This window comes from Elephantulus edwardii, unplaced genomic scaffold, assembly GCF_000299155.1.
Source record: "Elephantulus edwardii isolate Elephantulus edwardi_28Jun2011 unplaced genomic scaffold, EleEdw1.0 scaffold00483, whole genome shotgun sequence".
Classification (NCBI taxonomy): domain Eukaryota; kingdom Metazoa; phylum Chordata; class Mammalia; order Macroscelidea; family Macroscelididae; genus Elephantulus; species Elephantulus edwardii.
In genome coordinates, this window is record NW_006400233.1 from 199,288 (window position 1) to 224,891 (window position 25,604).

Below are 25,604 nucleotides of genomic sequence, written 5' to 3' on the forward strand. Positions count from 1 at the left end.
TTAATTTTCCTCAGCTTCAGCTTGAACTTGCATATGAGTAGTTGGTGGTCTGTTCCACAATCAGCTCCTAACTATTAGAGAGATGCAAATAAAAACATTGCTGGTAGGAGTGTAAAATTGGACAGCCATAATGGAAGGCCATTTTGCACTTTTCTCAAAAAGCTGGAAGTATACATACTATTTGACTTAGTAATTCCACCACTGGGAATATGTTGTTGTTATGTACTATCAAGTCACTTGGGTCTCATACCGACCCTGTGTACAACAGCTCTGAATTTTGTTCTGTCCTAAGGCAACCTTATCATCTCTGATACAGCTACCCCCATTACTGTAGTCCCTGAGTCAACCTATCTCATCGAGGGTCTTCTCTCCTGCACTGTCTTTCCACCCTCCCAAGCATGATATCCCTCTCTAAGGACTGGTCACTCCTTGCAACATTCCCAAAATATGTCTCATGTAGTTTTAGAATCCTTGCCTCCAAGAAAGAAGCAGCCTGGCTTCACACTCTCTAGTATGAACCCATTTTCTCTCCTAGCAGTCCCTGGTATATTCAATAATCTTCTCCAGTACCACAGCTTAAAGGCATCAATTCTTCTATCATCCCTACTCATTGTCCAGCTTTCTGATGCATGACAAGTAATTGCAGAGACCATGGCCTGGATCAGGTGCACCTTAGTCTCCAGACTGACATCATTGCTCTTCAGTACTCTGGGGAGGTCCTTGACAGCAGCCTTTCCAAATGCAATTTGTCTTTTGATTTCCTGGCTGCTGGTACCAAGAGTATTGATTGTGGAGACAAGCAAACTGAAGCTGTTAACAATTTCAATCTCTTCATGATGCTGCCAATAGGCCCAGTGATGAAAATCTTTTGTTTTCTTGATGGCAAACTTCAATCCATAGTTAGGGTGCAGTCTTTGACTTTCTGCAGCAAGCACTTAAGTCTGACTCAGTTTCAGCAAGTAAGGTTGTGTCATCTCCATAATGCAGGTTTGTTGATGAGTCTTCCTCCAATACTGATGTCACATTCTTCCTCATAGAGCCCAGCCTCCTGGATGGTCTGTTCTGCATATAGATTGAAAAGGTATGCAGATAGGATACATCCCTGGTAAACACCCTTCCCAATTTTGAGTCATGCAATGTTTCCTTGCTCTATTCTGATGATTGCCTCTTGGTCCAAGTATAGGTTCCACATAAGTACAATCAAGTGCTTTGGGATTCCCATTCTTCTCAGTTAGCCACAGTTTGTTGTGATCCACATAGTCAGATGCCTTTGCATAGTCAGTGAAACACAGAAAGACATTTCACTGGTACTCTCTACCTTCAGCCAAGATCCATCTAACATTAGCTATAATATCCCTAGTACCATGACCTCTTCTAAACCCAGCCTACACATCTGGCTGTACTCTGTTGATGTGCTGTTCCAGTAATTTTTGGATAATTTTCAGCAGAACCTTGCTTGAATGTGATATTAATGATATTGTCCAATAATTTCTGCACTCTGTTGGGTTACCTTTCTTTGGAATGGGAACACATATGATCTCTTCCAGGTGGTTGTCCTACAGATTTCTTGGCACAACTTGGTGAGCACATCCAGGGAAGTTTCTGTTTGTTGAAATTTGTCAATTAGTTTGTCATCAATTCCTGGTGCCTTGTTTTTTGCCAATGGAAATATACCCTAAAGAAATTGTAGCCATGACTCAAACAGATGTATACACACCCATGTTTATTGTTGCATTATTCACAATAGCAATGTAATAGAAGCAACAACAAACAAATGAATAGAAAAACTATGGTATATACACAGAATGGAATATTATGCAGCATTGAAAACCAGCAAACCCATATAAAGCCCTACATAGCACGGGAGAGCCTGGAGGACATTATTTTGAGTCATAGTCACAGAAAAAAGAACAAATACTATATAACTCCACTGTTATAAAATAGGACAAATGGAGATGGGGTGGGCAGAGAATGGGAAAAGGGTAGATAACAATCACTGAAGTACAGCAGATGAGAGGAAGAACTGTTTGAAAGGAATATATGATTAGGCCTTATACATATGACAGCATTGCTGGATGGACTAGGGTTGGGGGGAGGCAAGGAATAAAATGTGCAACAAAAAAAATTAAAATTGTTTTTTAAAAAACAGAATATGGAAATTATCAAACAATACCATTAATCACATGCAAATAAAATCTTGGTGAAGATCATTCATAAAAGCTAAAACATCAACAAGGAATTTCCAGAGCTTTGCCTGGATTCAGAAGAGGGTCTAGCTTTAGTGATATCATTGCTGTCAGTGGAATCTTGGCTGAATACTGAGAATCCCAGAAAGATACTTACTTTTGTCTTATTAACTATACAAGGTGTTTATTTGGATCATAAAAGATTATGGCCAACACTGAGAAGAATGAGAATCTCAGAACACTTAATTGTGCTCATTTGAAACCTATATATACACCAAGAACAGTTGTCCAAATAGATCAAGAGAAAACTGCTTGGTTTAGGATCAAGTATGGCATATATCAGGGTTGTATCCTTTCTTTATACCTATACAATCTATATGTTGAGCAAATAATTTAAGAAGCTGGACTTTATGAAGAAGTATGTGGACTTTATGAAGAAATATGTGCACTTTATGAAGAGGGATTGGAGGAAGAGTCATCAAAATCCTGCTATAGATGTTACATCCTTGCATGCAGAAAGTGAAGAGAACATGAAACACTGCAGAAGATCAAAGACTCCATCCTCTAATACGGTTTACATCTCAACCTCAAGAAAAGGAAAAAATCCTCCCCATTGGACCAATGGATAACATTATGATATATGGAGAAAAGATTGACATTGCCAATAATTTTTTACTTGGATTCACAGCACCACCCATGGTAAGAACAGTAGTGAATTCAGAAAACACATAACATTGGGAAAATCTGCTTTCAAGGGCCTCTCTAAAATGCCAAAGAGGAAAGCTGTCTGTTTAAAGACTAAGGTGCATCTGATCCAAACCATGGGTTTTTTCTGTTTCTTCCTATGAATCTGAAAGTTGGACTGTGAATAAGGATAACAGAAGAATCAATACCTTCAAACTGTGGTGTTGGCTAAGTGTACTGAATATCCCATGGAATGCCAACAGAACAAACAAGACTCTCATGGAGGAACTATGATCAGATTGTTCCTAAGAGATATGAATCATGAAGTTTGTCTCACATATTTTGAGAGTGTTGTCTGGAGGGTCTGTCTACTCTTTGGAAAAAGATGTTATGCTGGGAAAGGTGAAGGGTCAGAGAAAGCGAGGAAGACTGAACAAGATAGATTGACACAGTGACTGTAACTGGGGGTGTAAGCATATCATAGATCATGAGAATGGTGAAGGATAGGGCAAGTTCAGATCTGTTATTCACAGGGTCACTATGAATAAGTCATAGTGGACTTAACAGCACTAGCACCAACATTGTTTAAGGGAGCTGGTGGCCTAAACCACACTGAGTTGCACTGCTTACACAAAAGCAACACTTCTCTGGCAGTTTGAATTTACTAATGACAGAAAGATAGGCAATCTCCTCCCACATGATTTCTAGCCTCCTGAAAACCTGCTGGAAGGTCAAATGTGAGTTGGATCAGACTTGGTGTCAATGAGTTGAGTCATTCAGTGACAGTCAGCATAATTTTCTCTAAATTCATCTCTCTTTTTTTTACTTAGAGACTTTTAAGTTTTACTTCATTTTTTGTTTGCATGAAAGTTTGCAAATTGATTTTTTATTTGATATACTTCCCCCCCTTGTCGTGTACCATGGAATAGGATCCGACTGACATAGGAGGAGAGATTGCTTCTCTTTCAGTGGACCATCTAGTGGAGTCAAACCGTGCACCTTTGGGATTTGCAGCACAGCTTTTTGCCATTAGGCCACCAGAGCTCCCTTTACTTACTGTTTTAGAATTATTATTTCATTAAATCAGTCATACACTTTTTCTAGCATTAATTAGATTAATACAAATAATGAACTGTAATGCCTAATCTTATTATATATTGCCTTTCCCTTCACCTAGGAAGCAGGAGTGGCACCCATTTCCTAAACCATGTGCCTCTGGAAACTCTATGAACTTGGAGAAATGATAGTTATAGAAAGGCTTCAGGCCTTTTGTTCATAGGGTCGCTATGAGTTGTGCTCGACTCGCCAGCAAGCAACAACAACAACAGCAACAACAACAACATCTTACTTATTTAATTTTTTACTCTCCTCTCCTTTCTTTTCTATCTGTGATAACTATTTAAAAATATTTCAGTGTGTGAACCTTTCTATAGGTTTTTTGTGTGTGTTTTAAAAAATTTTTTATATTAATTAATTAATTAATTTATTATTTCTGTGTGTGTGTACCATCAAATCAGATTTGACTAGTACAGGAGGAGATGGTTCCTCCTTCTCCAGCAAAGCATCTGATGGACTTGAACCGCACACCTCTGGGATTGCAGTGCAGCTTCTTGCCACTAGGCCACCAGAGCTCTCTATAGGTTTTTTTAATAGTAGTGGTCCTATGCCATAAGATTACTTTTGAGACTGATTATTTTTTCCTAACATCACATCCTTTACATGCATCTTTGTTTTACATATTTTGTACATAATTTTTTCTTTCTTTTTTAAATGAAAGTTTATAGAGAACTTGGATTTCCATTCATTCATTGTTGCATATTTTCCTCCCTGTCTACCGCCTTCCGCCCAAATTAGCTTTTTTCTTTGAGAAAAAAATTATTTCATTGGTTTATAATTCCCAATCTCTACCTCAGACCATTTTTAAAAAATAATTTTAATGAACATTTACAGAGAATTTGGATTTCCACTCAGTCCATTTTACTATGTAACTCTTATTCTGGACTGTTGCCATACAAATAATACCTAATCATATATTACTTTTTAAGCAATTCTTCCACTCATCTGTTTCAATGTCGTGTACATTGTTTATCCCCTCTTTTCTTTGTTCACTCCCCCAAGCCCCTTGTCAGTCCTGTTTTACAACAGTGGCACTATACAGTATTTGTCCTTTTGTGGCTGAGGTATTTCACTCAGCATAATGTTCTCCAGGATCACCCATTTTGTATATTTCATGAGTTCCTTGTTTTTCATGCTGCATAGTATTCCATTGTGTGATTCTACTACAGCTTCTCTCTCCATTCGTTTGTTGTTTGGCACTCGGGTTGTTTCCAACTCTTTGCTATTGTGAACCGTGCAGCAATAAACATGTGTGTGCATATATCTGCTAGGGTGGCAGTTTTGGTTTCTTCAGGGTATATTCCCAGTAGTGGAATTTCTGGGTCAAATGGTATTTCTATTTGCACTTTTTGAGAAAACGCCATACTGTCTTCCATAGTGGTTACACCATTTTACACTCCCACTGTCAGTGAATAATGGTGCCAGTTTCTCCACATCCTCACCAGCATTTGTTATTTGCTGGTCTGTTGAATTTTGCTATTCTTACTGGGGAGATGGTATCTCATAGTTGTTTGTACATATTTTTCAATGTAGTAGTACTTCATTGGGCAAAAGTACACAGTATCTTTACTTATTCATTGGAGTTCTCTAGAAATTTAAGTCTCTTTTTATATCATTGCCAGATATTTTTTTCACAATCCATCAATAAAATCCATTTTATTCTTGAGGAAGTCTTTTGATGCACATAAAGATTTCATTTCAGGAAGTCCCAATTGTCTAGTGTACTTGTGTGTGTGTGTGTATGTATATAGATAGATAGATACAGATAGATCTAGATATAGATATAGATAGATATGTATATATAGATTTTTAAATTTTTTTAAATATTTTTAAATTTTTAAAAATATTTTTTAAGCAGGAGTGGCATTCACAACCTAAATAACATGCCTTCAGAAACTCTATGAACTTTGATAAATGTGAATAGTAGTAGAGGGGCTTCAGGCCTTTTGTTCATTGGGTTGCTATGAGTTGTGCTCAGCTAGAAGGCAACCAACAACAACAATACAACAACATATATATATATATATTAGAAGTGAACATATTAAGACTTAATTTTTTCCCCTTTTTAAATCTATTACATCTGTGGAATCACTGAAGAAGTATCAGCTGTAAAAACTAGGCCAGGTGCTGATTGCAGAACAGACTACCAACTAACTACTCATATGCAAGTTCAAGCTGAAGCTAAATAAAATTAAATCCACAGGAACCAAAATTTGATCTTGAGTCCATCATACTTGAATTTCAAAATGCTCTCAGGAACAGGTTTGAGGCCTTGAACACGAATGAGCGAAGACCAGATGAGCTGTGGGCAGATACAAAGAATATCACCCATGAAGAATGCAAAAGGTCATTAAAAAGAGAGAGAAGGAGGAAAAGACCAAGATGGATGTCAGAGGAGACTCTGAATATTGCACTAGAATGCCGAGAAGCCAAAGCAAAGGAAATAAATCAAGATATTAAGGAGCTGAACAAAAGATTTCAAAGGGCAGTGCAGGAATACAAAGTACAGTATTATAAGGAAATGTGCAGGGAGCTGGAGTCAGAAAATCGGAAGGGCTGAACTTGCTTGGCATTTTTAAAGTTGAAGGAACTGAAGAACAAATTCAAGCCTTGAGTTGCAATCCTTAAAGATACTTTTGGCAGAATGTTAAATGATACAGGAAGGGCAGAATATTAAATTATCCAGGAAGCATTAAAAGAAGAGTATAAAGAGTCACTGAACCAAAAGGAATTGGCTGACATAGAAGAATTTCAGGAAACAACATTATGAGCAAGAGCTTGTGGTGATGAAGGAAGTTCAAGCTGCTCTGAAAGAAGTGACAAAAACAACGCCCAGGGATTGACAGTATACCAATTGATAAATTTCAGCATACAGACTCTGCCCTGGATGTGCTCACCAAGTTGTGCCAAGAAATCTGGAGGACAACCACCTAGCCCATTGACTGGAAGAGATCCATATTTATACATATTCCAAAGAAAGGTGACCCAGCAGAGTGCAGAAATTATCAAACAATATCATTAATACCACATTCAAGCAAGATTCTGCTGAAAATTACCCAAAAATGACTGGAGCAGCATATCAACAGAGGACTGCCAGATGTGGCCATGGAACTAGGGATATTATAGCTGATATATGGATTTTGGCTGAAAGTAGAGAGTACCAGAGGAATGCCTATCTGTGTTTCATTGACTACACAAAAGGCATTTGACTGTGTGGATCACAACAAACTGTGGCTAACTCTGAGAAGAATAGGAATCCCAGAACACTTGATTGTGCTCATGCAAAACCTATACTAAGACCAGGAGGCAGTCATTAGAATAGAGCAAGGAAACATTGCATGGTTCAAAATTGGGAAGGCTGTTTACCAGGGATGTGTCCAATTTCTGTACCTTTTCAAGCAATATGCAGAGCAGATCATCCAGAAGGCTGGGCTCTATGAGGAGGAATGTGACATCAGTATTGGAGGAAGACTCATCAACAACCTGCATTATGGAGATGACACAACCTTTCTTGCTGAAACTGAGTCAGACTTAAGTGCTTGCTGCAGAAAGTCAAAGACTGCACCCTAACTATGGATTGAAGTTTGCCATCAAGAAAACAAAAGATTTTCATCACTGGGCTTATTGGCAGCATCATGATAGATGAAGAGATTGAAATTGTTAACAGCTTCAGTTTGCTTGTCTCCACAATCAATACTCTTGGTACCATCAGCCAGAAAATCATAAGATGAATTGCATTGGGAAAGTCTGCTATCAAGAAACTCTCCAGAGTACTGAAGAGCAACGATATCAGTCTGGATACTAAGGTGGCATGATACAGGTCATTGTCTTTTGCAGTTATGTATACATCTGAAAGCTGGACAATGAGTAGGGATGATAGAAGAATTGATGCCTTTGAGCTGTGGCACTGGAGAAGAGTATTGACTATAATATGAGCTGCTATGAGAAAGAACAGGTTTGTTCTAGAGAGTATGAAACCAGGATTCTCCGAGGCAAGGATTCTGAAGCTACATCATACATATTTTGGGCATATTTGTTGCAAGGAGTGACCAGTTCTTGGAGAGGAACATCATGCTTGGGAGGATGGAGGGATAGTGCAAGAGAAGAAGACCCTTGATTGGATGAATTGATTCAATGACTGGGATAGTGGGGGTAGGTGTGTCAGAGACAATGAGATTGGTACAGGGTAGAGAAAGATTCAGAGCTGTTGAGCAAGGTTCACAGCATAGAATTGATATGAGTCACAAGTGACTCGACGGCACATAAGAAAAATAAAGTTTCTTTTTGTTCATTATTGCATAATTTCTTCCTCCCTGCCCCAGCCTACCCCACAATCCACCCCTTGTTCTCATACATATAATGCATAATCATATATTCCTTTCAGTCAGTTCTTCCCCTCATCTGTTCTAATGCAGTGTTTATTATCTATCCATTCTTTCCATTTTCTCTCCCTAACTCTCCCATGTCTGTCCTATACTTTTTAAAACTTTATATTGGTTTGCTTACAAAGTTCATATACATTGTGTATCAGAGTATTTATATTACGTTTCATACAATCAATCCTATGTTTTATAAAATTAATCACCACTGGATTATGCATGTGTCTTCTCAGGTCCCCACCAGTCTCCCATTTCCTTTATTCACTCCTTCCACCCATCAAATTGTGCAAACCTGTGATTTTGCCCCTACCAGTCCTCACCCCTCTGCTCTCACCCTTTCCCCTCTTGGGTTCCCCTATGTGTTTTACTAGTTATCCTTCTGTTTTTATAATAATGGTCTTATGCAGTATTTGTCCTTATGAGATTTCGTTCACTCAGTATAATGCTCCCCAGTCTCTCCCAAGTTATGTAGTATTTTTAAAAATCATAGCTCCTGTATGCTGCATAGTATTCCATTTTTAATAATTTTTGGTTGTCTAGATTCTCACCACTGGGCAGACAGGCAGCATCATGATAGATAGTGAAGAGATTTATTTTGCTAACAGCTTCAGTTTGCTTGGCTCCACAATCAACACTCTTAGTACCAGCAGCCAGGAAATGAAAAGACGAAATGCATTGGGAAAGTCTGCTGTCAGAGACTTCTCCAAAGTACTGAAGAGCAGCAATGTTAGTCTGGAGACCAGAGTGTGCCTGGTATAGGCTATGGTCTTTGTGATTACTTGCTATGTGTCAGAAAGCTGTAAAATGACTAGGAATGATAGAAGGAGAAATTATGCCTTTGAGCTGTGGTTTTAGAAAAGAGTATTGAATATACCATGGACTGCTAGGAGAACAAACAAATTTGTCCTGGAGAAGGTGAAGCCAGGCTGTTCCTGGAGGCAAGGATTTCATATGATATACTTTGGACATGTTGCAAAACAGGACCAGTCCTTGGAGAGGGACATCATGCTTGGGAGGGAGGAGGGTCAGTGCAGGAGAGGAAAACCCTTGATGAGATGGACAGATTCAATGACTGGGGCAATGGCGGTAGGTGTGTCAGAGACAAGAAGATTGGCACAGGTTAGAGCAGGGTTTCGGACTGTTGTACATAGGGTCACTGAGTTGCAGAAGACTCGGCAGCACATAACAACAACATTTATGTCATTTAGAGACCTCTGGTGGAATAGTCTCTAGGGTCTTGTGAACCCAAAAGGTGTGCCTTTCTGATGGTTCAAATCCACTGTCTCTCAATATTTGAAAGAAAGTTTGGCAATCTCCTCTTTGATTTACATACTCAGAAACCCAGTGGAGGGCCACTTTCAACTTGATGGCAATGACTTTGAGTTGGAGTTCTTTTTTAAAATGTATGCCATATATTGTTGTTATTCTTACATGTCTTCAACTCAACTGTGATTCATGAGGATCCTGTGAACAACAAATCTAAATATTACCCTATCCTGTGTCATCATCAAAATCTCCATCTTGCTTACGCCCATTGTAGTTAGTGTGTCAATCCATCTTATTGAGTGTCTTCTTCTGATGCCCTTTTCAAGCATGATGCCTTTTTCCACGGACTGGCCCCTCCTGACAACATGCAGAAAGCATGTGACAAAAAGTTTCACTATCCTTGCCTTTAAGGAGCACCCTGATTTCACATCCTCCAAGACAAATATATTTGTTCTTTTAGCAATTTCTTAAGCAGTTCAATACTCTTTGTGAACACTACAATTCAAAGATATTGATTCTTTAGTCTTATTTATTGTCCAATTATTCTGATGCATTTGATACAATTGAAAATGAGATGACTTCTTGTTGTTGTTGTTGTGTACCATCAAGTAGGAACCAACCCATAGCTGACCCTCCAGTGAATTTTTTATAGGCAGTAAACCATCTAGGAAGAGATTGCCTATGTTTCTTCCATGGAGCAGCTGGTGGATTAGAATTGTGAACCTTTGTGTAGGTAGTATAATTCCTTACCATTAAGCCACTAGAGTTCCCTTGGATACACTGGGGCTCCTAAATGTCCCTAATTTTTTCTTTAATGACCTGTATACTTTAAAATTTTCATACCTAGGCCTTTGATAACATCTTGAGTGAGTTTTTTGTATATGTGGAGTACTGATCTTTTTTCCATTTTCTGCATATGTTGTTGTTATTAGGTGCCACTGAGTCAAGTATGACTCATAGCGACCTTAAGAACCTATCCTTTGCCATTCTCATCATCTCTGACACAATAGAGTCTATTGCTAAAGTCACTATGTCAACCCATTTCATTAAGGATCTTCCTCTCCTTCGCTGACCCTCCATTTTCCAAGAATAATGTCCCTTTCCAAAGAATAGTCTCATCTAGGTTGTTGTTGTTGTTATGTGCCATAGAGTCACTTGCGACTCATAGCGACCCTATGTACAAGAGCCCTAAATGCCGTTCCATCCTGTGCCAAACTAGCCATCCCAAACGCACTTATTCCCACCACTCAAGTCACAGAATCAGTCCATCTCATTGAAGGTCTTCCTTTCCTTTGCCGCCCATCCACTCTGCCAAACATGATGTCCCTCCTTGCAACATGCCAAAAGTATGTCAGATGAAGCTTCTGAATCCTTGACTCCAAGGAGCATTCCGGCTTTACCTTCTCCAGGACAAACCTGTTTGTTCTCCTAGCAGTCCATGATATATTCAATACTCGATTCTCCAGCACCAAAATGTGGAAAATGGAGCCTCACCATCTTTGCTTCCAAAGAGCACTCTGGCTGCACTTTTCCCAAGACATATCTTTTTGTTCTTTTGACAGTCCATGAAATATTTATTACTTTTCTCCAACACCACAGTGCAAAGGCATTAATTCTTTTTTTGTCATCCTTATGCATTTTATAGCTCTCTGACACATACAAAGCAAGTGATTGAGAAGACCATGGCCTGAATCAATATCTTCAAACTGACACTGATAGCCAGTTTTGCCAGCATCATTTGTTAAAGTGGTTGCCTTTTCCTCACTTAATGGATTTTATCTCTTTACGAAATATCAGTTGTCCATTGTTGTTGTTTTTTGCTTTCAAGTCAGAACTGACCTTCCAATGGGTTTTCAGAGTCACTAAATCACAGAGGAGATTACCCAGCATATCACAGCAATTGGTGGATCCAAACCATGTTATCCTTGTTGTTATGTGCTGCTGAGTCGCCTGCAACCCATAACAACCCTGTCTACAGCAGCTCTGAACCCTGCCTTGTCCTGAGCCAGTCAGTTTCACTAATTCTGATACACCTACCCCCATTGCCCTAGTCACTGTATTAATCCATCTCATCCAGGGTCTTCTTCTCCTTTGCTGTCCCTCCACCCTTCCGAGCATGATGTCCTTCTCTAAGGACCACTCTCTTCTGGCCACATGCCCAAAATATGGGAGACAGAGTTTGAAAATCCTAGCCTTCAAGGAGAAACTTGGTTTCACCCTCTCCAACACAGACCTATTTGTTTTTTTGGTGGTCTGTGGTATGTTCAAGACTATTCTCCAGCACCATAACATAAAGGGATCAATTCTTCTATCATCCTTATTCATTATCCAGCTCTCTGATGCATAGCAAGTAATTACAAAGACCATGGATGGATCAGGCACACCATAGTCTCTAGACTGACATCATTGCTTCTCAGTACTCTGGGAAAGTTCCTGACAGCAGATTTACCTAGTGCAATTAATCTTTTGATTTTTTTTGTCTGCTGATACCAAGTGTGTTGATTGTGTAGCAGAGCTGTAATTGTTAACTGTTAACAACTGTAACTGCTGTGCACACCCATGCACTGAAAAACAAGGTACTCATGCAATATTATTCAAAATGGATGACCCTGGAGGACATCATGCTGAGTGAAATATCTCAGTCACAAAAGGACAAATACTGCATGGTGCCACTGTTGTAGAATGGGACTGACATCAGGGTTGGGGTAAGACTGAGAAAAACTGGATAAATTATGTATACTGCATTGAAACAATGAGGGAGAGAACAATTTAAAAGCGATATATGATAGGGTATTATCGTTATCACAAGAGTCCAGAATTAAGGTTGCATAGTGGAGTGTACTGGGGCGGTGGGATTGTACATCAGTGAAAGAATTTTTCTTTTACTTTTCAAAGAGAGGAGTGAACTGGGAGGGGGGCTGGGCAGGGAGAAAAGTGCAACAATGAATGAATGGAAATCCAAAATCTCTGTAAATGTTCATTATAATAAAAAACCAACAACAACTGTAACTACTAACAATCTCAATTTTTTTCTCCATCCATCACAGTGCTACCAGTTGGCCCAATAGTGAGAATTGTCTTGATGTTGAGCTCCATTCCAGTATTGCAGACTGCAGTCCTTGACCTTCTGCATATGTTCAAATTTTCTGCCTCTGTATTAGTTTAGGTACACAAGTCAGTTACTAGACTTTATATTCTAAGTTTTCAAATTTGATGGTTCTTCATAGTATCCCATAATTATCTTCTTTATTTCAGTTAGATCTGTTAACAGAATTTACAATTTGCAATTTACAATTGCTTAAGAGGCACACACACTACACAATGACACCATACAATTTTACCACCAGCTTGCCTATTTAAGCGTTCAATTGGCATAGTTCACAGGGAGCTGCACTGTTCAATGATAGTACTTGTCTATTAGTTCGAATGCAGCAGCTACTCCTCAGGAGAAAAATGGGTGATCTGTTCCTATGCCATTTATAGCCTCAGACACTGAATGGAGTTGATACTGACTTGATAACAATGTAGTAAGTTTTTTACTGTTATTGTGCATTTAATCTATTCACATTAAGTGTATTGATAAATAACTATGGTGTTATTGCTCTCATTTTACTACAGTTTTTGGTGCTGTTGCTGGGGTTTTTTGTTCTATCTACTTTATTGTACGGAATTCTTATTTATTACTTTTCTTATCCTTAATTGCTGTTTTATTGTTTACCAAGTTTTTTTATTTTCCTCTTTTTTATTTTGATGACAAGTTTCATAAATTCTTTTGAAAGTTTCCTTTAAGTTTGGTAAGAGCAAACAGAATGCTCCTGTAGACAAGGATGGCTAAATTCTGTATCACATACTTTGGACATGTTGTCAGGAGGAGCCAGTCCTTGGGAAAAGACATCATGCTTGGAAAAGGACAGGATCCCTAAACAGAAGACCCTCAATGAGATGGGCTGACACTGATTACAACAATGGGCTTGAGCACAGGGGAGATTCTCAGGATGGTACAAGATAGGCCAAGGTTTCACTGTAGCTAAAGAAAATAAAAACCAAAAGACAACCTTTAGTCTATCACACCTGAGCTTAAAAACCATTTTCAAGAGCAAGTTTGAGGCATTGACGACCAGATGAACTGCAGGATGCTATCAAGGATATCATCCATGAAGAAAGCAAAAGATCATTACAAAGACAGACGAGGAAGAAAACATCAAAATGGTTGTTGAGAGACACTGAATATTGTAGTAGAATGCAGAGAAGCTAAAACAAAGGTAAGAAATGATTTAAACAGAAGATTTCAAAGGGTAGCTTGTGAAGACAAAGCACATTATAATGAAATGTGCAAAGAACTAGAGTCAGAAAATCAAAAGGAAAGAATTTCTCAAGCTGAAGAAACTGAAGAACAAATTCAAGCCTAGAGTTGCAGTACTGAAAGATGTTATGGGCAAATCTTAATGAGCCAGGAAATATCAGAAGAAGATGGAAGGAGTATATGGAGTCACTATATAAAGAATTGGCTTACACAGAACCATTTCAGAAAGTAGCATATGATCCAGAACCAATGGTAATAAAGGAAGAAGTTCAAGGTGCTCTGAAGGAGTTGGCAAAAAAATAAGGTCCCAGGAATTGTTGGAATACCACTTGATATATTTCAACAAACAAATGCAGGCCTGGATGTGCCAAGAAATTTGGAGGACAGCTACCTGGCCAACTGACTGGAAGAGAGCCATATTTCTATTCCCCCCCAAAAAAGTGATTTAACATAATGTGGACATTATAGAATAATATCACATGCAAATAATCTTGCTGAAGATTATAATTTTAAAAATAAATAAGTAGAAGAGTACATTGATAGAGAACTGCCAGAAATACAGCAGGGATTAGAAGAAGCCGACACTAGGGATATCTTTGCTTATGTCCGAGGGATATTGACTGGAAGGAGAGAGTACCAGAAAGATGTCTGTTGTGTTTTATTAACTATGCAAAGGCGTTGGACTGTGTGACTCACAACAAATTGTAGCTAACATTGGAAGAATGAGAACCTCAGAACACTTGAGTGGGCTTATTTGATACCTATACCTAGATCAAGAAGCTATTGAGTGATGTGAAAAACAATGTCTTCCAATCACCAGTAATTATCAGTTCATGTTTGTCTTAATCTTTGTTTTCTTTAATCCTAGATACTATAATTTCAATTATCTATCTTCCAGTTTGCTGTTTCTTTTATCTTATAATTCACACCTGCTGTTGAATCTTTCAAATCAATTTTTAAAAATTTTGTTTATTGTGTTTTTTTAGCTCTAGATTTTGTTGTTTCTTTCTTTAGTTTCATAAATAGTCTCATTTTGCTTATACCAATGTTTTCTTTAATTCTTTGGCCACACTTTCCTTTAGACATCTGAACGTATTTAATGGAGTTATTTTTATATCTTGCCTTTTAAATTCAGTATCTGAGCTTCCTTAGGATGGCTTCTGTTTATTTTGTTCCTTTAAGTTTATTGAAATTCTGTATTTCTCCCCATGTCCTGATTTATTTTTGTAAATGGGGCATTTGAATAATATAATAACTGTTGAATTGCTCTCCTTTTTCTCTAAGTTAGTTTGCGTTTCTTTCTCCCTCCCTTTTTCTTCCTTCTTGCATTTTTTTCTTCCCCTTTTATTATTAAAGGCTGTGGTGGTCTGTTAAATTAGTGACTTTTCTAAACTATTTTTAGAAAAGTCTGAATTCTTTGATGTGTACACTGATATTGTTGCTTTAGCTTATGCTCAACTAATGTTCTGACAGTCTTCACTGAATGTCAAGATGAAGGGGGGAAATAGTGAGGTGGCTGTAAATTCTAGCTCTGTTGTTGCTGACTGCCTTTAAGTCGAGCACGACTCATAGAGTCTCTATGAACAAAAGGCCTGAAGCCCATCTACAACTATTGACATTTGTCAAAGTTCATAGTTTTCAGAGGCAAGTTGTTTAGGAAGTGGATGCCACTCCTGCTTCCAGGTGAGATTTCAGACTGAGTCTGTGCTAAAGTTTTCTTCAACACGTAGCCAGGCTTGTACTCAAGGATCAGCTTGAGGTGAAACAACAGGATTGCCTTTGGTCTTTTCTGAACATGTCCTTTTCCCTAGGCACACACATAGCTCTCTAGCTCATATATACAGACAATACAGTCTCGCAAAGAAATGTTCTCCCTGGCTTTTTTACCTCAGCCTAAGTGTTCCACTAACATCTCAGTTATCCTTTTTTGTCCCAGGTAGCTCCTAGCTCATTCCCTTTGCAGTGCCTTGGCCTCCAGGGTTGTCTAGAGGAATGTTCTACTTCCATCTTTTGCTGTTGTTATGTACCATCTAATCAGAACCGACCCAGGTTTTCAGAGGCAGGTTAATCCCATAGGTGGATATTGCCCATTTTTCTCTCACAGAGCAACTGGTAAATTCAAAGTGCATGCATTCAGGTTGGCAGCACAACTCCTTACCACTAAGCCACCAGAGTCCCTATTTCCATCCCTTCGGGGCCATTTTGTAGGCTGGAACAGACACAGTTAAAGAGAAGTCAGCACGTTAGAGGATGCAGAAACCACACGGCACACCCAGCGCAGAGACTTCTATTCCAAGTTAGCTTTATTTTCCTGCAGCCAAGGACTTGCGAGGGGACCCTAGCACCAAAACCCCACAAAACTGTCCTACTGTTTTGAAAACTCTGAACCCTCAAATGTTCACTGGAGTTTGAACAAAGCCAGTTCTTATGATTTCTGCTCATTTTTTTAATACTTCTGTGGGAGGATAAAGGACCCCTGGTGGGTAGTCCTTATAGAGTTGCACAGCTCACCCAAAGGCAGCATCTCTCTGGCAGTTTGAACTTACCAGCAGTTTCATGGGAAAGAGATGAGCAATTTTCTACATGATTTATAGCCTTGGAAACCTACTTGAGTGACTGCCAGTTTGGTATTCAACATTCCAGTCATGCCCAGTGGTCTTCATGCTTACAGGCTGTGCTAGAATAAGCCCTCAGCCTCCTTGAAATGGAGCTGTTCGTGTTCTCTATAACCTTATCATGGTCTTCTGGGAAGTAAAGTTAGAGAAAACATGTTAAATATGTTAGAGCAAGCCTAGGCTAGTGGCTTCTTGGAGGAAGATTCTCATTGCTCTATTGCTCTTGAGTTAGAACTAACTCATAAGATGACCCTCCAGTGGGTTTTTTTGATACTGTAAATGGCACGGGAAGAGATTGCCCATCTTCCTCTCATAGAGCTGATAGTGGACTCAAACTGTTAGACAGGCACCTTTGGTTTAGCAGTGCAACTCCCATTGATTATGCCACCAGAGATTGTTAGGAAGATAGCTGATATGAGATGAGGAGCAGAGGGACTAATCCCAGCAACCCACAGAATGTCGAAAGCAGCACTCCAACCCACACAGCCTGTTAGAACATCACAGTAACTGATGCTTAAAATAGTGATCTCAAGGCACTGAAGAACATGCTGGAGATGTATATGTTGTGGTCTCTATTTATGATAAGATCCTGTCTAGAATGTTCTCCATCTAGAAACCCCATAGGAAGAAGTTTGGATATTAGAAGGACAGTATTTCCATTACATAATTACATAAATTGTAATTACTATTACTGACTTCAGTTCTCAAAAGTTTCTGTGTTCAGGGAAAGCCTTACCCCTCAGGGCTAAGAGACAGCTGTTTCATGTTCTTAGTAATGAGATGTTGATGACATGTGCATTACCTACTGTGAAACTCATGATGCCTAAGAAGACATGGGTCAAAGCTGGTCTTCACCTGGGAGTGGATGGGGATATAAGGGCCAAGAATTTCAGAGCTAAAGTAGAAATAGTGAATCTAATCTTTCATTTGAAAGATAGGGACTTGGAGGTCCCTAGAGCTTATGGGAAACTCAGAGCTAAGCTGACAGTACACTGTGCCCCTCTGAGCCTGCTTACCTTGTCAGTCCTCAGCCCAGTGAGCAGGGTACCTCTGAAAGGGTTATCTAGGAGATGTCACCTGCCTCCTCCCACCACTGGTCTTTTGTCACATGGGCACCTGAGGGCCCTAGAGCCCATACCAGATAGTCCCATGCACGGTCTCCCTTAAGCCTTGTGGCTGCAGAGGTGTGGAGTCTGTACCTATTTGTGCCATATATAGTCCCTGTAGCAGGGCCCTCCTAGAAGCCTATAGTTTAGGGCATACTTGTTGAGTCCCGCAGGACACTGACTCCCATGCAGGTTAGATGGGGGATAGCCCAGTTACCTCTTGTCTTTCCCTACCTTGTCTACAGGTGATTACTTCGGCATCCTAAAGGAAGCTAGAGTGACTACATTCCCATTCAACATCTTGGACAATCCCATGTACTGGGGTAGCACCGCCAACTACCTGGGTTGGGCTATCATGTGAGTACCGCTTGATTGATGGGTGGTCCAGGCAACTCTTGGGCTTCCATCCTTAGCAGGATCTCATCTGTAATAAACAGGAAGACATCCCACTTTAGAGTGGTGATACATTTCTTTGGAGGAGGTAGGTCTCTGTCACACTGACATATGTTCACCATGGCAGCAGCCCCATATTTATTTGCATATGTGAGCTGGCTATATCCCCACACAACCTCCCTTAGGAATTCTAATATTTGGGTGCTCTATAGAGGCAAGCATGGAGAAACTTCATCACACATACTCTGGATATGTTGTCAGGAGAAACTGGTCCTTGGAAAGAGACATCATGCTAAGAAAGATGGAGTATCAGAGAAGAAGAGGAAGACCTTCAACAAGATAGATTGACACAGTAACTGTAATAATTGGCTCAAGACCATCAGAGATGGTGAGGATGGTACAGGATAGAGCAAGGTCTCTTGTTCATAGGGTTGCTTTGAGTGATCGTGGACTAGGTAACACCTAATAACAACAGCATGCTTTTTATGTTTCATCAGTGGTTCTTTTAAAAAAACCATTTAAAAACACAGATATTTATGTTGGCCTGGCGACTGTTCTTTTTAAGCCCTTTGCTAGAACTCAACACTGGGAGCATTAGGCATTTTCCAGGCCCCACCAGGGTATTGGTCCTGTTTGGTAGCATTTCCTGAGGCACCCCTAAACAGACTAGAACTTCCTTTCCAGGACCCACCAATGTGTCAGTCCAGTCATCCCTGCACAGACTAGCCTTTTGGTTAGCAGCTGAGATAGAGCCATTTCTAGCACCACTTATTATTGCAAGTTCCTTCATAGGTTATTTAGCATTTGAAAACCACTTGCCTAGAATATTACAGGCACATCTGGAAACCAAAAAGATTAGAAAGTGACAAAGGGGCCTCGGAGCAGCCATGATGGTGGGTGTTCTCAGCGGCACTGAGTCCTGGGCGCGCGGAAGGCCTGGACGACATCCCCGACTTCCTCTCCGAGGAGGACCACAGACTTAAAGCAATAAACGTAGATCTTCAGAGTGATGCTGCTTTGCAGGTGGACATTTCTGATGCTCTTAGTGAGAGAGATAAAGTAAAATTCACTGTTCACACAAAGAGTTCATTGCCAAATTTTAAACAAAATGAGTTCTCTGTTGTTCAACAACATGAATTCATCTGGCTTCATGATTCCTTTGTTGAAAATGAAGATTATGCAGGTTATATTATCCCTCCCTGCACCACCAAGACCTGATTTTGATGCTTCAAGGGAAAAATTGCAGAAGCTTGGAGAAGGAGAAGGGTCAATGACAAAGGAAGAATTCACAAAGATGAAGCAGGAACTGGAAGCTGAATATTTGGCAATATTCAAGAAGACAGTAGCAATGCATGAAGTATTCCTGTGTCGTGTGGCAGCTCATCCTATTGAGAAAAGACATAAACTTCCATGTGTTCTTGGAATATAATCAAGATTTGAGTGTTTGAGGAAAAAATAAAAAAAGAAAAACTTGAAGACTTCTTTAAAAACATGGTTAAATCGGCAGATGGAGTAATTGTTTCAGGAGTAAAGGATGTAGATGATTTCTTTGAACATGAGTGAACCTTCCTTTTAGAATATCATAACCGAGTGAAGGATGCATCTGCTAAATCTGATAGAATGACAAGATCACACAAAAGTGCTGCAGATGATTACAATAGGATTGGTTCTTCAGTATATGCTTTAGGAACTCAGGATTCTACAGATATATGCAAGTTTTTTCTCAGAGTTTCAGAACTGTTTGATAAAACAAGAAAAATAGAAGCATGAGTGTCTGCCGACGAAGACCTCAAACTTTCTGACCTTTTAAAATACTACTTAAGAGAATCTCAAGCTGCTAAGGATCTCTTCTATAGAAGATCTAGGTCTCTAGTGGATTATGAAAATGCTAATAAAGCAAAAAAAATGCTAATAAAGCATTGGATAAAGCAAGAGCTAAGAATAAAGATGTTCTACAGGCTGAAACATCCCAACAATTATGTTGTCAGAAATTTGAAAAAAATATCTGAATCTGCAAAACAAGAGCTTATAGATTTTAGGACAAGAAGAGTTGCTGCATTCAGAAAAAATTTAGTGGAAATGGCAGAGTTAGAACTGAAGCATGCAAAGGGTAACCTGCAGTTGCTGTAGAACTGCCTGATAGTGTTAAATGGAGACACATAAGCTCCACTCCACCTTTCTGCTAAAAGGGCTGCCTTCCTTCAGATTTTATTTTTGTTTTCTTACTGATGTTAGGCATTTACTGCTCACTGGAAACAAGACAGAAGCAGCTGACAAAGCAGCTCTCCTTTTGTTCTGATTAACCGTGGAGCAGTGCATCCAGAGGTGACCCCACGGGTGTGGTGTGACCCTGCATTCGTGCTCCCAAGTGTCTGCAGGACAGTGTTCCACCATCATGCACTTCCTCTTCTAAAGCCCAAAGTGGTCTTTCTTTAAGTAGCCTCTATAACTGTTTATTTTATATATAATAGTCCTTATGGATGCCAATCTTACTTTTATGTAATTCCTGAAGTTTATCCTTTTTAAACACATTGTTCAAAGAGATGAAGATTGCCATTGCCTTTTGAATTTTGTTCACAAAATTGTATACACTTAAATTCATCTATGTATTCTCCTGGTCAAACATCTTAATCAGACTTACTTTTAATTAATCAGCATTTCCTAGACATTTTGGGAACAGACTTTATGTAATCTTTATAAGTATGATTTCTGAAGAAAAGCAAATGCATTAGTATGTTTGCCTTAATCTTGTAGACTAAACCAATTACTATAAATAAACAGTGATAACACTGGTGGTTTTTAAACTCCACAGTCATTGTATCACTCACGAAAATCTGGAGTAGCTATAATAAACCTACTCCTATATTTAAAAAAAAAAGGAAAGTGACAAAGGAATGAATCTCAAATGGTGAAAATATGATGAGATGTTTCCTTCCTCCTTTGCCCCATATGATTACAGTGCTCAATTCTATGAAGTTGGCCTGTAAGCCATCCTTTTTCTCTGTTGCACCTCCTTCCACTGCCTGAACTTAGGTGGTTGACTCAAAGGGGACACTCCTTACCTTCAGACTCACCCACTATGACCCCACGACCAACAGAACAATCCAGATAAAAATTGAGGGCTCCTGCCTCTGCTTCTGTGTACTGCCAATGTACCCACACAGGCTCTGCCATCCCCACCGGGCACCACCTCTGTTCTGCACTCCCCACATTCCAAAAAGCACTGGGGCATTCTGATAGAGTGACCTTTTCCATGTGGTGTACATAGTCTCAAGAAGTATGGGTAGGAAAATGAAGGGTTGGTTGGCATGGTACCAGGCTAGGGCTTTTTAGGAACTTTTGGGGTACCCTGTAAGAGTATAACCACATGTGGGGTGGTACGCTCAGGCCTTGGCTGTACTGGGGAGCAAGAGTCCTCATCAAAGAGCTCATTAGGAATGACCAGCACCTTTGGTTTTAGGATATGACCAAGCAGGTCACCATCTACCTTAGCTTATTGGGAGCATCTGCTGTGGCTATCAAGACCCCATGCTTAGCCCTTCACACCTCCAGGCTTGTACCTTCTGAACTCCCTTATGGACTGTGTCACCCTGCCTTCCCATTATGCACTGAAACATTTGTTATAGGTCTACAGGACAAACACTAGGTCCAGCCTTGCTATGTGGGCTCCACTGGCCAGGTCTGGACTCTGCATTCAGGCACCTCTGAGCTTTGTTTCCTGATCTTTACCTTGGAGATGATCATTTCCTCAGGGTTGTGAAGTCAAGTAAGAACTCTCTTCCTATGTTAGCTGTGAGTGGAAAGTTTGGAGGCAGGGGAATATCCAAGACCAGCAAGCAGAGGTGGGGAAGGATAGACATGTTCAGTAAAGATGCCTTCTTGTAGGAGTCTGAGCCAGCAAAAAGAACTAGTATCCATGTAGTGTCTGAAGGGCCCATTCTAGGGCTTGCTATCCCTGCATGTGTCTGTCTTTCCAGTGAGTGTTATTGGGTGGGGCTCAGGCCCATCCTCTGTCTGGTACTTCTTTGGAGTGGGGCAATATGATGCCCCACTGGTGCCTAGATGTCTTAATGCCTTTCCCCAACACTGTAGTGCCAGAACACTGTCCATAGAGTTCACAAGAATCCCCTATCCCTTAGCTATCATACTTTTAGAGATCCCGAGTGCTTCTCCTAGGCATTTGGGCTTGTTTATGGTACTGTGCCCATCTCTACCCTATCATACCCCTTACTACTGTGTAAGCTGTGGGCCCTGGCAACATCCCTGTGTCTGAGTTACAAATCAAATCACTCTAACATAGGTATCAACCTCATGGCTCTCAGATAAGGTTGGAGCCACTGGGACATCCCAGTCCTGTTACCTGACCACCTGGCTCTTGTCTCTCACAGGCACGCCAGCCCCACAGGCCTGCTGCTGACTGCAATAGTAGCCCTCATCTACATGGTTGCTGTGCTCTATGAAGAGTGAGTTGGATATCATTAAGACCATTCCCAATGTCCCAGCTGGCCCAGGACAAAGACTAGAAAAAGCACATGGGTGCTTAGAGTGGGCACCACCAAGACCTGGATTTCTGGGCAAGCCCTGGGAGGCCAAATTTCTCTAGATACTCCTGGGACCTCCTTCCCTTTCTACCCCCTTCCTACTTCTCCTCACCCACTCCTGCTGATGTCTACCCAGTGCTAAGAAAATGTTCTGTTTGCAAAAACCCTAGGATAGCAAAGGGATCCTATCCCCACCCTCTAGCCCCTACTCCTTGACTCCTTTGGGAAGGAGTGCCCAGGTGGACTGATTGATTGCCCTTCTTCCTGCCTTCCCTTATCCTCATGTAGGCCCTTCACAGCAGAGATTTACCGGCAGAAAGACATCCAATCCAACAAGAGGAACTGATGGGCAAGCTGTAGAGCAGAAACCAGCAGTGGCTGTCCTGGAGGGCAAGTCTGTGGCCCACTATGCCTGTGCCTTGGAGACTTAGCCCCCACTACTCAGGACTCGAACCTGATGATGGCTCCAGTGCCTTGGAAAACTGCTGCCTTGGGAGCTTGGCTGGCTGCCACACAGCCTCTGAGCCCCCTCCACATACTACCCTCAGGTCTAGACTTCCCAATAAAGATCCCTGAGTTAGCATGGCCTACACTATGTCTTATCATCATGGGTTGAAAGATGGGTGGAAGGTTGGCTTTCAGGACTGGGTGACCCTCATGAGGCATTCAGTCTTGGATCCTTGTTTTATTGGGAGGTAGGAGTCAAGGAGCTATGGCTGTAGAGGAAAAGCCACTGCCTTTACACCACCTGTCCCTTCTGGTGATCCCAGTCCCAGCAGAAACACCGTGAGGCTGGAATATGCCATCTCACACATCTCCCCAGCAGCTAGGATGGACATATTCTGGCAAGAATGAGTAGAATCTTAGCAGACAGGGGTCTCCAAATTGCTATGAAGTCCAGAGGTGGTGAGGGGAAAGATGTTTTGTTTGTTTCTCCTGGTAAGAATTTTTCGCCCATTTATTGTTATATTTGCCTACAAAATTTGTATACATTGTTTTTCATTCCACGTACAGGCATTCTTATATTCACATTGTGTTTCAAACATATGTATGTTGTATTTTATAAAACCAATCGCCACTGATCCATGATTACTATTACCGCCCCCCCCCCATTGGATCTTTCCTAATTCCTTCACCTCCATGCTTTACTCTGCTTATCAAACTCTTTTATCTTAGTGACATCCTCCCTTCCCCTCCCACTCTGCCCCACTGTTCCCTTCCCTTTCCTCTTTTGGACTTTTATCAACATCCTTCTATTTTTTTACAATAATGGTCTTAAGCAGTATTTTCTTTGTGGGACTGAATTAATTCAGCACAATGCTGTCTAGATTCTCCTGTGTTAAATAGTATTTTAAAAAATTATTCCTGAGTGCTGTATAGAATTACATTGTGTGAATATACCATAATTACTCAGTCTCTGCATTTGTTGATGGACATTTGGGCTGTTTCCATTTTCTAGCTATTGTTAATAACGCTTGTGTGAGCATAGTTGTAAAAACCTCCATTTTTGTCCCAGTTCTATTTTCCTTAGGATATATTCCCAGCAGTGTAATAGCTGTGTCACGTGGAGTTTCTGTGTTCAGCTTTTTGAGCCAGCTGCCTTCCAGAGTGGTTGTACCATTGTATAATCCCACCAGCAGTGCATGAGAGTTCTAGTGTCACCACATCCTCTCCAACATTTATTGCTTACTGTTCTTTTAAACTGTACTGCTACTGGAGTGATGGTATCTCATTGTGGTTTTGAATTGCATCTCTTATTCCCAGCGACTCAGAGCAATTCTTTTTTTTAATGTATTGTTGAATTCTATTGGCCAGGATTTTGTTAAGGATTTTTGCATCTATAATCATAGTGTGACTTTGTTTCTTTTTCCCCCTATTTTTAAAAAGAATTTAAATATAATTGATTCATCTCTGAATGTTTGGTAGACTTCAGATGATCCAGAACTTTTTGGATTGGGCAGGGGGGAGTCTGTTTATGACCTCTTCAATTTGTTCTTTTGTGATGGGTCTGTTCAAGTGTTCTATATCTTTGCATGTCAGTCTAGGTTGGATAGGGTAGGGTTTGAATTTCTAGGAATTTGTCCATTTCCTCTAGTTTTTCAAGTTTATCAGGATATAGATTTTCATAATATTCCATTATTATTGATTTAATTTCATCTAGTTCTTTTGTGATGTCACCTCTATCATTTCTTATTCAAGTTATTTGTGTCTTCTCTTTCTTTTTTTAAGTTTGCCAATAGTTTGTCTACTTTATTTATCTTTTTGAAGAACCAGCTCCTGGTCATGTCGGTGCTTTCAGTTCTTTTTCTGTTTTCCATCTCATTGGTTTCAGCTCTTGTCCTTATAAATCTTTTCTTCTAGAGGCTGTGGGATTAGATTGTTGTTCTTTTCCATTTGATAAAGTGTTGAGTTAGAGTATTCATTTTGCTTCTTTCTTCCTTTATTATGTGTGTGCCTATTGCTATGAACTGTCCCCTAAGAACTGTCCTAGCTGTAGTCCAGCGATTTTGATGTGTCATATTTTCACTTTTATTTGTTTCAAGAAACTTTTTAGTTTCATTCTTTATTTCTTCTATAACACAGTTGTGTTCTAGCAGGGTGTTATTTAGCTTCCACGCGAGTGGTTTTATCTTCTTGTCATTAATTTCTAGTTTTATGGCATTGTTATCTGAAAAGATACTTTGCATTATTTCAGTGTTTTTTAATTTGTTGAGGCTTGCTTTGAATCCTAATATATGATCAGTTCTAGAGAATGTATCATGTGCTCTTGAATAGAAAGCAAATTGAGTTTTGGTTGAGTGTAGTACCCTAAATATACCCTTAAGGTCACGTTGGCTTATAAATAGTTACATATAGTTATATGGTTTGTATCTCTTACATCTTTGTTAAGTTTTGTGGTTTGGTTTTTTGTGGTTTGTGGTGTGGTGTTTTGTTTTTTTTCCCCCTTTTCTGAGTGGACCTATTCTTTGATGAGAATGCTGTGTTAGTCTCCTACTACTATTGTGGTGTTGTCTG

The 25,604-nt window shown here is 40.0% G+C and overlaps 1 protein-coding gene and 1 pseudogene across 1 annotated transcript in view; both read left to right on the forward strand.

Moving 5' to 3' along the window:
• Positions 1 to 22,935, forward strand: part of LOC102850028 (phosphatidylethanolamine N-methyltransferase-like) — a 110,849-nt gene extending 87,914 nt beyond the window's left edge. The window contains exons 4-6 of the mRNA XM_006902980.1: positions 17,901 to 18,012; positions 22,437 to 22,511; positions 22,878 to 22,935. Coding sequence (XP_006903042.1) covers positions 17,901 to 18,012; positions 22,437 to 22,511; positions 22,878 to 22,935 — 245 coding nt within the window. The remainder of the gene's footprint in view (positions 1 to 17,900; positions 18,013 to 22,436; positions 22,512 to 22,877) is intronic.
• LOC102853326 lies at positions 18,169 to 20,211 on the forward strand (annotated as a pseudogene).
• Positions 22,936 to 25,604: the final 2,669 nt, after the last annotated feature.